We start from the raw sequence: 14,442 nt of genomic DNA, 5'->3' as shown, positions 1-14,442 counted from the left end.
GCGCCTGCCCGGCACCCTCTGAAGTCCCCGGCTGCCCGAGGTGAGAGGGCTCAGCTGGGAGCAGAGGGGATCAGGTGTGGATGATCCCGGGCCCAGCTGTCCCTATGGAGCCGTCGAGTTTGGGCAGGACCCAGAGCCGTGTCTCCTTTAGCAAGGGATGTAGAGCGGGTTCTGGTATCAGTGCGGTTGTCTGACATCCCGCTCGCTCCGAGGACTCCTGGTGTAACCTCTGCCTGAGGTGTGTTTGCTAGGTTGTTTCACATATACAGGGGAACAGTAGCTGGCTCGTTCTGTAGAAAAGGTTTTGTGAAGAGCTGCTGAGACCAAACTGCATCCCATTGGGAAGGAATTGTTCAGCAAAGACCCACCAAACCCCATCCTTCATGTGTAAAATCTGCCCATGGGCTCCGATAGCACCACAGGCCCTGGCAGAAGCAGCTGAGGTTTAATCACAATCTTCTCGGGGATCTTTACAGATGAGGACTTGGACTCTGAAGCTACTGCCAGGGATGGATTTGCTGATGCTCCCAACAAACACAGCTGTAATCCACATTAGGTGCCAAAAACATCTTTATTAGCAAAGTGTACACTAAAACTCCAGAGAAAGAGATGCTCACAGTTTTACTACTCTCAAAGGGAGCTCAATACATGACTTGAGCAGGCGGCCTAGGACTGTTACAGCATCTAACCGAACGGCAAGGCGGCAGTGCTAAGTGGGCTTCTCCTATAAGGGATGCTCTGGGAGTCTGCTAGGAAAGGGCTGGGGAGGAGGAAGCATCTATCAAATCTTTATCAAAAGAAATAAGCTGGGAGGAGGGGCTGGACATGAGGTGTCTGGGGCATTTCGGCTTTCTGGGATTGTGCTTTTGAGTTTTGTGCTTTATGCCCAGGCCGGTGACCAGTTGGGTTCATCTGGGGGGTTGTGGGATGCGTGTGTTGGGGTTTGCAAGGTGCAAGGTGCAACCAGCCTTGCTGGAGAAGTCAGTGCCCTAGGACTCGTGCTGAAGCGTGCTGAAGTGGCGGGGGTTGTTGGCCCTTAGTTTCTCAGTGGCAGTCAGGTAGGACAGGGATAGCTTCTGTCCTTGTCCTGGGCTTCACCCCGGTAGCTCCCCCCAGTACCGCACTGTGCAGTTCTCCTCCTCCTCTGGTGAATACCCTTTCCGTAACGCCAGTGCCTTCAGGCTCTGCCGGGCTAGGCCCAGCGCCAACACAATGGTCCCTGCTCCAAAGAGCTGACAGCAAAGTGGCCTCGCAGCTGAGTGCTGCAGATTTGCCCTCCTCCAGTTGCTGTGGCTCATTTGGCTTGCGCCGTTCTTGAGAGGAAGCCTTGGCAAGGAAGGAGGTGGGTGCTGTTCGGCCTACCCAGCTTGTTGGTGACCACAAGAAAGAACTGTTCTGGGTTCGCTATAATGTGCAAATGAAATCTACTCTATGGGAACCGCTGGAAAATGTTGATCTTGGAAGCCAGCCACTCTATGCTTCCTTTCACGGTGGCAGAAGACAGCTACAAATTATACCCCTGAGCCAATGGCATTGTCCTCCATCTTACCCTGGCAGTCAAAATCAACATCAACTGAATGAGTTCGCAGTTGAGGTTCCTCTTGACTTGCTTTGCAGCCTCCACATCTCTAACTTCCAGGAAGCACTGGGTCGGAGAGGTGTCTCTGAATGTCCTGGTGCTCCGAAGATGCCTCCAAGTGCTCGGGGAGGGAAGGGAAGCGAGAGCCCTGGCAGAGTCCCTGGGTATTTGGTGCCCTTTGGTGAGGAGGCTCTGGGTTCGAGAGAGTTGGGGAATGGTGCTCCTGCTCAGAGTAGATCGTCATGGTTTCGTCGGATGCCACAGTTAGGTGTATCCTGCTTGACAAGGAGTCCCTAGATTTCAAGTGGAACTTTTCCACCTCTGTGTAGCTCGGGCTCTGGGGGGAAAGGAGGAACCAAGTTGGTTATGGCAAAAGCAAAATGATGTTGCCATGGTCTCTCCTCACCCCGTCAGGCCCCAAACCCCCAAATGTCTTTTTTTTTCCTGAGGAGACCTCAGAGCAGAGGAACCCACTGCCCTCCCCATTGACTAGGCAGCCTGCTCATGCTGGAGATGCCCCTGAAACCAGGAGCACATTGCGCAGAAGCATCTCCAGATAGATGTGCTCCTTTTTCAAGACCCCTGGGCTTTGCCTGGGCCCTTGAGCCTGGCTGTGCTTTGCGTGCAGGAAGGCTGGAGAGAAACACTGGCCCTACATGGACCCCTCTGCTGGAGGTGGAAGCAGGCTCTGCTGGTGCTGAGCTAGGAGTGGTGGCCTTACCTGCCCCGGGGCCGTCTGCTCCTCTTCCTCCAGGGGTGTGCAGGGGACAAGTGGCTCCAGGCTCCGCGGGACTATGCCGTACATGGCCAGGTTGTGGGAGGACGGTGAGATGGGGCTGTAGGCAGGCGGCACTTGGGACAGCTGGCGCTGCAGGAGCTGGAGGATTATATTAATGTCTGACGACATCCTGGACTCCAGCCTGGGGACAGAGCAGCCCAGCATTAACACAGTGCAGCGCAGAAGGAACAGATTTGGCTGCTCCAAACCCCGAAGAGGTAAGCGGCATTTGGACGAGGTGGGCAAAACCCCTGTGCAGGAGGGCAAGAGCCAAGAGGCAGAAGTGTGGGTGCCGCCCAGAGCCTTTAAACCTGCCTCTCACGCATGGGTGGTGCTTCCTTCTCATCCAAAAATGTGTCTCTTTTCTTGTTTAGAGGGCAATGATCTGCACAAGCCTCATTTGCTCAAGCAAGAGGAGATTTGCAGCTCTTTGCAACAGGAAGAGGAGCCCTGCAAAGGGCTCAGGTCGTGAGCCTGTGGGTGGTTACATGTCTGTGGTTGCATCAGGACTGGAGGCAGCAGCAAAGCAGCTGCACCCAAGGGTGGTGGGACAGCAGTGGACAAGGTGCTGGGCTGCAGTCAGGGCCAAGACTTGCAGTTCAAGCAGCTTCTATACTTGCAAAGCACTCTTACCACTTCCCCAAGGAGTGCAGTCTGCCAGGGGGTCAGGAGGTGGCATCTGCTGCACACAGAGCCTGATGCAGCCACCCCTGGGGAGCAGGACAGGGTGATGGCCCAGAGCCCCCCAAGTGCCATCCAACCCAGCACCCAGGACCTGCCCCACCTGCTGAGCTGGGCCTGCAGGAGCTCCAGCCTGGACTCGATCTGTCCCGGTCTGTAGTCGTCAGGCAGGGGGATATCCCGGGGACTGTGCACCAAGGAGACGTGTTGCAGGGGCTCCAGGTTGTGGTTTGGCTCTCGGTCCTCCCAGAAGGTGAACATGTTGGGGACATCCAGGGGGGCGGCTGGAAGGGGAGGAGAGATCTCAGCGCTTCTGTCCCTAGCATCCCCTGGCCCCTCTAGCATGGAGCCGCTGTCTGCAGCCCTGCTCCAAATGCCATCACCCAACATGCTTGTGGGGATTTATCACCCTGGCACCCAAGGTGCTCGTGGAGCTCCACCACCCTGGCACCCAGGGGTAGCCCCAACAGGGTCCCTGGGTGCTAGGAGAAACCCCAGGTCACGGGAGGGATGGAGCAGGCACTGCCAAGGAGTAAAAAGCAGTAAGGAGCTTTGGCCGCAAGCGTGGCTCTCCTCAGTTCTGGACAAGTTGCCTGTCTTTGCCCCGAGATGTGGCCACCAGGCCCAAGCATCCCTCGCCACCCTCCTGTGCAGCCGCGGGTACCTGTGAAGGACTGGCTGCTCTCTGCTCCCTGCTTGGCAGCCTCTGTGCCGCCGGCGCTGGTGGTGATGAGGCTGAGAGCAGGCAGAGCAAAGTCGTCCTTTTTGGGTGCAGGTACGGGCTCGGCTTTCGTGGGGCTGCTGGGCTTGGCTTCCTCGTCACTGGTCTGGGAGCAGGGGGTGGTGCTGCTGCCCAGGTCGTCCCACTGGTCCTTGCTCAGGGGGTCCTGCGGGTTGGTGAGCTCTGAGTAGGTGTGATACTGCTCCGCGTCAGAGGTGCCCGTGTCTGGGTCTGTGGGGCGGCACAACAGGTTAATTTGAGGAGCACCCGGACTGGCAAAATCAGCCCCCATCCCCTCTAGGCTGCCTGTAGAGCTGGGGCATCCTAGGGAAAGGGAGGGTGGGTGCTACCAGGGTAGGGACATACAGCCCGGTTTGCAAGGGGACCCTGACAGCCACCTCTGCTTAGGGGCATCTGCCAGAGCCCGGGCAGTAAGCGAATGGTGATCCCGCTCCCCAGCTCTGCAAGGCAGGCTCTGCCGATGCTGCTGGCTGCAGAGCCTGCCCAGGGCCAAGCTGGGCACGAGAGCTGCCGGCGTGGGAACGGCTGGAACGGTGGTGAGGAGGCGAGGGAGGCAGGCAGGACTCACCAGGCTTGCTGGGCTGGCAGACGGAGCGCTTGCATCGGCGCGCCCTCCGGTAAGTGCAGTCGTACTCCTCGCTGAGCGGCGAGCGGGGAATGCTGTCTGCCTGAGGGGTGAGAGGGGCTGGTCACGGGGGCATGGGTACCCGGGTCCTTCCACGGGCGTCACAGCCCACCCAGAGCCTCGGCCAGCATCCTCGGGGCTGGTCCCTGGCCACCTCTGGCTCTGCGTTGTTGCCCTGTCCCACACAGCAACTCCTGGACCAGTGACATGGTTCAAGGGACTTTAGAGCCTGGCCTGGGTGCTCGGACAGTGATTAGCTTTGATTTCTTGGGGGGCTGGAGGGGCTTCAGGGTCGTGGGGAGGGAAGGAGCACCCTGGGGTGGGACAGGACTTTGCGGGGTGGGACAGGACATAGAGGGAATTTTACTTTCTTTTCTATCTCACCAGCAAGTGTCTCTGCAAAAAATAAGAGGAAAGGACAAAGTCTAGTGGTAAAGTTTAAGAGTCCAACATCAATGGCAAAAATGCTCTAAGTCATTCCCTGATCCCAAACCTGATTATTTAAAAAGGAATTTTCTGAGCAAGCTGGTATCCAAGATGATAAAGCTTGAGAATATTTCTCACTTCAGCAGCCTGATGACACGTGTGTGACCCTCCAGGAAACTGGATTTAAGCATGTGTTACAAGTTAAGGGCAGTTTCTTGGACGAGAACCAAAGTGAGGACATGTCTATGAAATGACATCTTTCCTCATGAATGTAAAACAGCAGGAGGCAAAATGCAAAGGCGTAACACTGCGACACTGTGACATTAGTGACACAGCCCATCTGTGTTGTGGAGATACACACAGGTCTGTACACAACTCGTTTTATATCCTAAGAGTGTGGCACTGCTGTGACAGGTTGAGGCACTGCCACAGCGACAGTCACGAGCTGCCACCACGTCCAACAGACGCGTGGTGTCAGGAAGGGCTGCCGCGTCCTGTTGTGCTGTAGCTCTGTGTCAGCCCAACCCGTGACACAGCAGGACAAGGCTGCCCTGTGCTGTTGTGCTGACACATGATGACGTTGTATCGTCTGCCACCGCAAATGCTGCTGAGCTGTAACGAGACAGCGTTACGCTGTGGCTCCGCTCTGCAACGGTGCATCGCAGCGATGCTTCCCATGCCCTGTCCCTCCCCAGCACCGTTCTGCCGTGATACGGAAAAACACGTTACTGGAGTCACTTTGCAACTCAGGAACGCTCAGGCTGAGCGGTCCTGGAGATGCGGTACAGGTGCCACAGAGTGGGGAACTGCCTATGCAGTAGTTGGGCCAGCTTTCCCGAAGAGCCCAGCAGCCCGCAGGATGCACGTGCCTGCTGGGCCCTGGGGAAACCGTAACCCCTGGAGAGAGCCTTCGGAAACGTGGCGTTGGCCAGTCCAGGCTGGACCACAGGTTGGTGTCCTCACTCCAGCCCTCCCACTCACCCAGTTCAAGGCATTGGCCATGAGCCTCTCTGGGACAGCCCAGGCACTCACATCTCGCAGGTTGAAGGTGATCTCCAGGTTGCTCCAGAAGTTGTCAGAGAAGGCTGGGTACATGTCCAGGACCTCCAGCAGGTCTTCCCGCTGGATCTTGTGCAAGTCGCAGTAAGTCAGGGCCCTTACGTCAGCGTTGGACTTCCCCGGGCGGGCGTAGAGGCTGATGGGCTCCCCAAAGATGTCGTTCTTCCCTGTGCCAAGGAGACAGCTCATTAGGGGAGGTCGGCAGCCACCCAGGCTCCAGATGTGCTGGACCAGTGGACCCCAGGGCTCACAGACAAGGGGCTGCCCAGCAACCCTGACCCTGACTGTGGACCCTGGGGATTACACCCTGAAAGCCATCGCTGACGGGGAAAGCGAGCCAGGTCAGTGGGTCATCAGTGAGGGCTGGGGATCGCTGAGCCATGCCCCGATCTCCTCCCTCCTTTGTAGCCTCTCCCTGGCATTTATATTGCATCCTCCATCTCCCGTCTGCTGGTGACAGTGACCAGCCCAGTGGTGACAGTGACCAGCCCAGTGTTGAGAAATAGCCTTCCCTTCTCCAGGACGTCCCCAGCCATCCTCCCCGGGATCATCTCCTCCAGCCCCTCGCTCATGACCACCGCCCTTCACCCCTTGCCCATCGCCCGTCGCCCTCCCGGAAGGAAGGACTTTTCCACCTAGAATGGCCACCACAATGTCTTCCCTGAGGATCTCGATGGAGCCCCGGGAGATGAAGTAGAGGGTGGTGAGGACATCTCCGTAGTGCACCAGGGTGTCTCCTGGGGGCGCGTGGGTTGTCTTGAACTTCATGGCCAGGGCGCGGAGGCAGCCTTTGCTGGCGCCCCGGAAAGCCTTGCAGTTCTGGAGGAGGGTGCGGTTGAGGTGGAGGCAGATGTCTGCCTGCAGGCAGTCGGGGAAGCCCTTCAGCACCTGGGGGGAACAAGGGAGAGAGGTGGTCGTGCCGCAGCCCTCTCCACCCCAGGCACACAGGCTGGACAATACGCAGTGTGGCGCGTTGATGCTGAACGGTGCTTGCCAAGCCCGGAAAGCCAAATCCCAAAGTGGGGGGGACCTTCTGATCTTTATGTAGTGGTTGTCTGTCTGTCCGTCCCAGCCTTGTAGTGCAGGTGGCGCTGGGAATGAGAGCATTCCCGAGCAATAAATAAAAATAACCAGATCGATCTATTTATACACACTGGTGGCATATTGCCCTTTCACCTCTCTGCCCACTAATCTTGGCTGAATGAGAGCACGAACTGGTATCGAGTTGCTGTCCCAATTAAACAGCACCTGCCTGAATGCCAAGAAGCAGCACGGGCCAGTTGTGTGCTGCAACAGCTAAATAGATCTCTGGCAAATACCTCTCGTTTAGCAAAAGCTCTTGAAAGAAAATCTGGAGGTGAAATCAAGGTAAAATGAGCAACAAAGGAAAAGCCACTGACACAGATGGGCCAGAGCTCAGGGTGCTGGGGTGAAAGGAGTCTGTTTGCTGAGTGTGCGAGACTGTTGGAGTCGCTGGTCGTGGGAGCCAGCGCACGGGCAGTGCTCGCTGTGGCCCCATCCACGTGCAGCCGGGGAGGTCAGAGCCAGCGGCTCTGGCGCACGAAGCAGGCTCTTGGGTGGCTTTCTGCACCCTTGCGCGGAGAGGGGGATAAGGTGATAAGCAGCCCTTCCCTTCATGTACTGGATTTGGCCACAGGGATTCCTCCCAGACTGTGGGAATCCGCCTGGATTTGGGGTTTTTTTGGAGAGCAAGAGGTGTATGGCTCCTGGGGCCCTTGCTTTCCTCTCTGCTCACTTCCCACTGATCACTAAATCTCGGACCACCAGGCTGGGGCCAGCAAATGTGGCTCTATTCCTGGCTCTGTCCCGATCGCACGGGCTGCCAGTGGTGCCTTAGTTTCCTTACTGGGAATTCAGGTAGAGGAATAGATCAAGACATGGGATGATTGATTAGATCATATTGCACCTTAGAAATATCCAGCAGGAATTCGTGTGAGCAGTGGCACATACAAGCTGCAAGTTCAGCTCATCTCAGTGGATTTGTGACCTGAGTTTGCACAAAGGCAGGAGGACCTGGTAGTCTGCTGCAGGCTAATTTCTAGTTATTGCTATTGATGTCCAGCCCAGGTTTCTCCTCCATAGAGACCACACGGGGGAGGTTTAACCCAAAGCTCTTCCAGCAGCAAAAGCCCAGATGCTGCCGATTACATCAGTTGTTTAATGAGGCAGCAGCAGCCAAAGACAGAGAGCCTGAACTCATCCAAACCAGCCGGGCTCGCGGTAGTGCTCAGGCACGGAAGGAGCATCAAGTCTCAGAGGCAGGGGGAGCGTGGGCTGGAGATGAAGGGGCTAATGGCCTGGCCAGGGCTGAGGGACAGGGAGCACTGGGCCATCGCGGGAGGCCGGGCTGTTGTGGGCACTTAGATGTCCTGTCTCTCTCCTTGCCTTGTCCCTTATTGTCCCCCTCTGCCTTGTGGCCAGCTGAGCCAGCCATGGTGCCTTGGACGCCGTGGCCAGGAGTCTGTGGGCCCCGGCGAGCTAAGTCCTGCTGTCGCAACGCCCCGGCATTGCTCTGGGGCTGCCCGGCTCCCGGGGCTAAACCTGCTCCTAACCCCCACGGGGCCACGGCACCATGGGCACAGGCCTGCCGCGCGTCACCAAGGCTCCCCTTCCTCGCGGGGCTCTGAGACGCGGTGTCTTTCCAACTTGGCTCTGCCATTGATCCCTCCCTTTCCTAACAAACAGCAGCTCTCCAGGCTCTAATTAAAATGGATCGAGGTTTATTTAAATGCCCTCCTTTCCCTGCCGCTGAGAGCGTGATGCACTTTGCTTAGCAACCGGCCGCATGGAGGGGAGCTAGATCGATAAAGGCTCCGCGGCTCTGCCGACGCCAGCGCACACCGGCCCAAGAGCCTGCGGCGCCGGCGAGGGCTCGGAGCTCCTCCCCAGCGTGCCGGCAGCAGCGTGCGCCAAACCTCCCTCCAGCCGAGAAATGCCTTCCCTGCCCCAGCAGGTACCATGCTGGCATCCCGCCGTCAGGCAAGGTGCTGGATGTGGGGCAGACGGGCAGAGAGACTGAGAGCCAGAGTGTGGGGAAGCTGATGGAGAGAGCATGGATGGATGGATGGATTGGTGTGGAGGTATGGACAGACAAAGGGGAGAAGGAGAAGGAGGTATGTGGCAGGCAGACAGACTAACAGACCTTTGGGGGTCATTCAGACATGTCTTCTTTAGACATGTCTGCAGCCGCCCAAGTCTTCTCATGCCTCCTTTCCACCCTGGTAGAAAGGGAAGTGGAGGTGGACCCCGGGTCATTCAGGATGAGGTGCCCCCAGGAGCACGGAGCCCTCCTGCCTTCCACTCACCGCGTTCATGTCGATGCCGTTAGTGTAGGACCAGGCATGCTGGAAATACTCCTCCAGGCGCTGGCGCAGGGGGTTGGGGATCTGGTGGAAGCGGATGAACTCCTTGACCCGCAGCATCTGGGTGTGGTAGCGGGCCGTGCCGGAGTACAGGCGCTGGATGATGGCGGAGACGTTTCCGAAGATGCTGGCATACATCAGAGCTGTAACGAGAGCGCAGGACTCAGCAGCACACAGGCAGCCACAGCTGCCCCGGTTGCTCATGCTCTCCACTTCTCACCCCAGCACCAGGTTCAGCCCCTTCAGACTGCTGGTCCTTGAGCAGTCCCAAACTATCATGGACCTGGAAGCCAGTGGGTTTCTGAAACCTCTATTGCTATCTAGCCCTCTTTCAGTTTGCCTGCGCAGAGAAGGCGCGGGTGGAGGGAAAACCTCTGCTAAAACCACACGTGTTACAGCCCAACAGGGTCTCTCCCCATGTTACCATCCTGCTTCAGCCCTCCAGCCCCCCGGGGTTTCCAGGGCAGGGATGTGGGTGGTGGGGCCCGGCCCAGCACTCACAGCCGATGAGCATGACGCAGATGGAGAAGATCTTCTCAGAGTTGGTGTTGGGCGAAACGTTGCCAAAACCCACACTGGTGAGACTGCTGAACGTGAAGTACAGGGCAGTGACGTATTTGTCCTTGATGGAGGGGCCAGAGGAGAGATCACTGTCATTGTAGCGCTTGCCGATCTGGTCGCCCAGGTTGTCCAGCCAGCCGATCTTGTGCTCCATGTAGGGCCGCTCTACGTTGCCGATGGCATACCAGATGCAGGCCAGCCAGTGGGCGATGAGGGCAAAGGTGCACATGAGCAGGAACAGCACGGCTGCTCCGTACTCGGAGTACCGATCCAGCTTGCGGGCCACACGGACCAGGCGCAGCAGCCGGGCTGTCTTCAGCAGGCCAATGAGAGTGGTGGTCTGCAGGGGAGATGCAAGAAACCTGAGAGACGAGTGGGGGACCGGGGAGGATAAGTCTGGCCAAAGACATGTCTCTAGCCTGGCCAAGCTCCCTTTGAAGGATGATGATGCACTTTGAGAGCATGAATCACCTTATGCTGGAGGTGACACCTGAAACGGGTTAGATGAACCACACCAGAAAAATGAGTTTTCCTCCCTGACTATAGAGGGAACCCAGGCTGACGAGCCTTGGGATCACAGGCAAACAACAGACAGGAGCCAAGGCAAACCCCGTCCCCTTTCCTGATGGGGCCTCACGTTGCCAACCATCGCTCCGCAAACAGCTGCCTGTCGCCCCATCCCGCAGGCCCTGAGCTGAGGGAGGGGCTCTGGATAGCAGCACTAACCACAGAGCCATCCTGGAAGGTTTTGTCAACATTTTGAGCCTGTCTGCAAAAACAGCCCCAAAATCGGCCTCCCTGGTATGTGGGGCCAGTCCCTAAACTGAGCTCCCAGCCTGCTGTGGTGGGTCAACCTGCAGTCTGTCTCCCTCCAGAGGGGAGTGGTACAGTTGGACTATATCTTAGCACCTGCAGTAGGACCAGTGTGGACACCAGGCTGTCTAGCCCTTTGGACACAGTCGCAGCTGCTTAATCAATAGCAGTAAAAACACTCTTGTGCCTCCCTCTGACTAACCATCCCTCTCCTCTCAGATCCAGCCATCCACCAGTTACATCAGCCCACGCATACACCTCTCTATCTCTTCCATCTCTCTCTCCATCCCTCTGCGAGTCCCCTCCTCCCCTAATGGACGCTGCCCTCCTGGCCCAGCCTGTACCTCATCGGAGCCAGAGCGGAAGATGAGCAGGTCAAAGGGGATGGCCGCGACCATATCGATGAGGAACCAGCCCTTGAAGTAGTGGATGGCAATCTTGCCAGGGTGGCTCACCACCTCGTCATTGATGTTGACATAGGTGGTGCGGAAGTTGATGACGATGTCCACGATGAACATGATGTCCACGATGAGGTCAATGATGTTGAGCGGGTCGCAGGAATAGCCGCAGTCCCAGCGCTTCTCCTCCACCTGCTCCTCGTTGAGCAGGAAGGCCGCTGAGTAGGGGGTGAACACAGCCGTGTAGATGACCAGCAGAAGGATGAGCCAGTCCCACACGGCCTTGAAGGGACTATAGTGCAGGATGGTCCATCGGTGGATGCGTGGTGCCTGCAGCTTGTACTCGGGAAGGACATCTGCCCCTAGGGACAGCACCTGCAAGGAGATGGGGGGTAAGAAGGACGCAGAGACCAGGAGGGAGGTCGGTCAAGGCCAGGATCTGGGTGAGCAGCTCCCACATGCTGGTAAGGCAGTGGACAGCACACGCTGGGTTTCCTTCACCCTTTTCACCCTAGTTTTCTTCACATGTTTGTCCAGGAGGCAACAAGGTGATTATGAGTTGCCCCACTGTGTTGTTGACACAACCGTCTGCCCAGCTCCTTGGCTGTCTCTGATGGCCAGGGCATCCTTGGGCATCAACCTGCTTTACACCCTTCAGACCCTGCCATATCAGCAGGGAAGAAAGAGTGCTTGGCAGGAATCAGCCCGAGTGCCTCCTGCCAGGCCTCCTTGTGCCCTCAGCTCTGTGCCACAAGCTCTGGGAGCTGCTGGGGATCCCTGGCATGGGACTCTGGGGATGGTGAGGCTGGAAATCAGATCCCGTGGCCACTGTGTGGCCTGGTCCTGCAGGAACTGGAGTGTTCAGCAGCACGTGAGCTTGGCATGGTGCCTTCCTCGGCCCCAGCGGAAACCTTCACCTTGACATCTCCCTGGCATTACCCTGTGGACCGCCATCCTCCGAATAGAGGGGATGGCTTGGGCCACAGCACCACGACCTGCAGCAAGCCCTGGCTTTGGGCAATGCCCCATTTCCCTTCCTCCCTCTGCACCATCTGGAGACATCCCCAAAGAGGGGGATGACCTGCAGCCAGACAATGGGCACAATGCTGTCTCATGTGCACGGCCATCCTCCCACATTGTCACCTGTCCCTGGGTCTATCCGCCCTCCTGGGGAGATGCTGTGGAGCTCACGTGGCACCTGGTGAATCCTCAAACATCCCAGGCCCATCCTGGCTCCCTCCTTTCCTCCGGCCCTTCACCGCATGGCCCAGGACGAGATGGAGGGGCTCATCGCTGCCCATCAGTCCCCAAGGCAAGAGGACTAACGCTAGCTCCCAGCAGGCACCAAAGCCACCGTGGGGACAGAATGAAAGCTGCCGGGGGCCAGGAGGGCTGTGGGGGAGGGAGGGCTGAGGGTGCATCGGGAAGGGTCTGGGGGCAGTTTCCAAGACAGCAGCTCTGTCCTGGCTTGGGTGCTGGGAGAGACGGTGGCACTGAATGGGTTACCTGGTGAACTCCCAGCAAACAGCACGTTTTTTTGCAACTGCAACCCGCTGCCAGGCGGCCAAGAAGAAGAGAGTCCCCGCATGGGTCTCACGTTGTGACAAGTAGCTCAAAATCCCCTGAGGCCACAGTGATGGGCACTGCCATGACTCCAGCGATAGATCCAGGACAAGAGCCCAGTCCTCCCTGAACTGACACCCATCTCCTGCCCTTGGGCTCGATGGACTTCCCAAGGGCACCCAGCGAGGGGACACCAAGCAGAGCCAGCCCCGCGGCTCCGTCCCGCGAGCGAGCAGCTGCTCCCGCATCCCGCATCCCGGGGCCTCCGCCGGTCCCGCGCCCCGTCCGCGCTCCCGGCTCCTACCTGCCCGCGGCCAGCCCGGCGCCCCGGGCGGCAGCCGGCGCGCGGAGACATCTGGGCTTCCACCGCGCGGGCCCCGATCCCCGCGCGCTCAGGCAGGGAATGGCATCCCGGGGGGCCCCCGGGGCCGGCGCGGCGGCATCGCCCGCGCGCACGCGCTCACCCGGGCAGGCAGGAGACACGAGGCTGCAAAGGGCATTTGGGAGCGCGGCACGGATTAATCAAAACCGATCGATGCTCAGGCCCCGGTGGGGAGGAGAGCGCCCGTGGGGCAGTGGGAGCCGCCGACGTCGCTGGCAAAGGGAGAGGGGAGGGAGAGGAAAAAGTGACCGAAATCCAATCGTTGCAGGACCTGGGCCTGGGGACCGGCTCCCACGGGGACGGCGGGGAAGGGGACAGGGCGAAGGGGGTCTAGCGCTTGGCCCTGAACCAACACATGCCCTGGAGCCCTCCAGCCGACCCGAGACACATTCTTCCTCCGTGCAGAACCAGCAACTCCCATCCACGGCAGCCAATTCCCCCGTCCTGCCTGGCTCGGGGCAGGGGCCAGTTCCCAGGGTGGCCTGGCTGAGTCCCCGATCCCTGCTCTCCGCATCCCCCGGCAGCTCGCCTTTGGATGCCTGCCCTCCCTCCGTCCCTGCTCCTGGCACCCGGCTGAAGCGAGCAAACGGGAGCGGGTCGAGCCCTGTTGCTTTCCAAGTGCTTTCCAGAGTTCAGCACCCCGGGGCATGATTTGGGGTGGGAATTAACAAAAAAAAGCAACAAAGATTTGAAAGAGAAAAAGAAAAACAAACAACCCCAAAAGAGCATCCCTACCAACCCAGAGCCAGCCCCCCACTATTGCCTTGTCCCCGCTATTGCCTTGTCCCTGCTGCTCTCTGGCCCTGCAGGATGGGGACGGCTGCGAAGTGGCCCCTTCGGTGGCCTGGGTGGCCCCGGGACCAAGGGGGGCCTCTGCGCGTGGTGGCAATGGTGGGGTGTGAGACCAGCCCCGCCGGACCCCCTCCGCGGCGTCCCACCGGGCGCCCCTTCCCTCGTCCCCCGTCTCCTGCACTTACCGGCTTGAGCGGCAGTTTCAGGCTCATGTCGGCGCTGGAGCCAGGCAGCGAGCGAGGGAGCGAGGCAGCCGGCGGGAGGGAGGGAGGGAGCGAGGGAGGGAGGGAGCTGGGTGCGGGTTGAGGGTGGCAGGGTGGGGGATGCTAAGCCAGACCACTGCTGGCACCCGGGGGCCATCCCTCCGCTCCCCGTCACCCCGTGCTGCAGGGCCCAGGGGGGTCCGGGGCCAGGGAGGGGGATCCCGAGCTGTGCAGGGGGGTCGCAAAGAGACCCTTGAGCACAAGGGGCTGGGCAGGATCAGGCCCATGGTGCTGGCTGCCCACAGGCACTGACCCACCATCCTGCTCTGTCATTTGCAGGAGCTGAGACCCATCCTGGTGCCCCCGGGCACAGATCCTGCCGCGTCTCAGCACCCAGATCCCTGCCCCAAGGCCAGACCAGCTCCCTCCGCCACTGCCTGCTGCCCCTGGGGCAATT

General features: G+C 59.0%; 1 protein-coding gene across 1 annotated transcript in view; it reads right to left on the bottom strand.

Annotated features, from left to right (window-relative positions):
- Positions 1-566: 566 nt before the first annotated feature.
- The window catches only part of KCNH6 (potassium voltage-gated channel subfamily H member 6), a 38,170-nt gene continuing 24,294 nt past the window's right edge, over positions 567-14,442 (bottom strand). Inside the window, exons 7-16 of the mRNA XM_064524600.1 lie at positions 10,992-11,420; positions 9,775-10,174; positions 9,217-9,416; positions 6,526-6,778; positions 5,864-6,057; positions 4,349-4,448; positions 3,703-3,990; positions 3,142-3,322; positions 2,301-2,499; positions 567-1,916 (exon numbers count right to left, since the gene is read on the bottom strand). Coding sequence (XP_064380670.1) covers positions 1,629-1,916; positions 2,301-2,499; positions 3,142-3,322; positions 3,703-3,990; positions 4,349-4,448; positions 5,864-6,057; positions 6,526-6,778; positions 9,217-9,416; positions 9,775-10,174; positions 10,992-11,420 — 2,532 coding nt within the window. The 3' untranslated portion in view covers positions 567-1,628. The remainder of the gene's footprint in view (positions 1,917-2,300; positions 2,500-3,141; positions 3,323-3,702; positions 3,991-4,348; positions 4,449-5,863; positions 6,058-6,525; positions 6,779-9,216; positions 9,417-9,774; positions 10,175-10,991; positions 11,421-14,442) is intronic.

Source organism: Dromaius novaehollandiae, chromosome 22, assembly GCF_036370855.1.
Source record: "Dromaius novaehollandiae isolate bDroNov1 chromosome 22, bDroNov1.hap1, whole genome shotgun sequence".
In the NCBI taxonomy this organism is placed as follows: domain Eukaryota; kingdom Metazoa; phylum Chordata; class Aves; order Casuariiformes; family Dromaiidae; genus Dromaius; species Dromaius novaehollandiae.
Note: the sequence above shows the minus strand (reverse complement) of the source record. Positions and strands in the feature narration are given on the sequence as shown.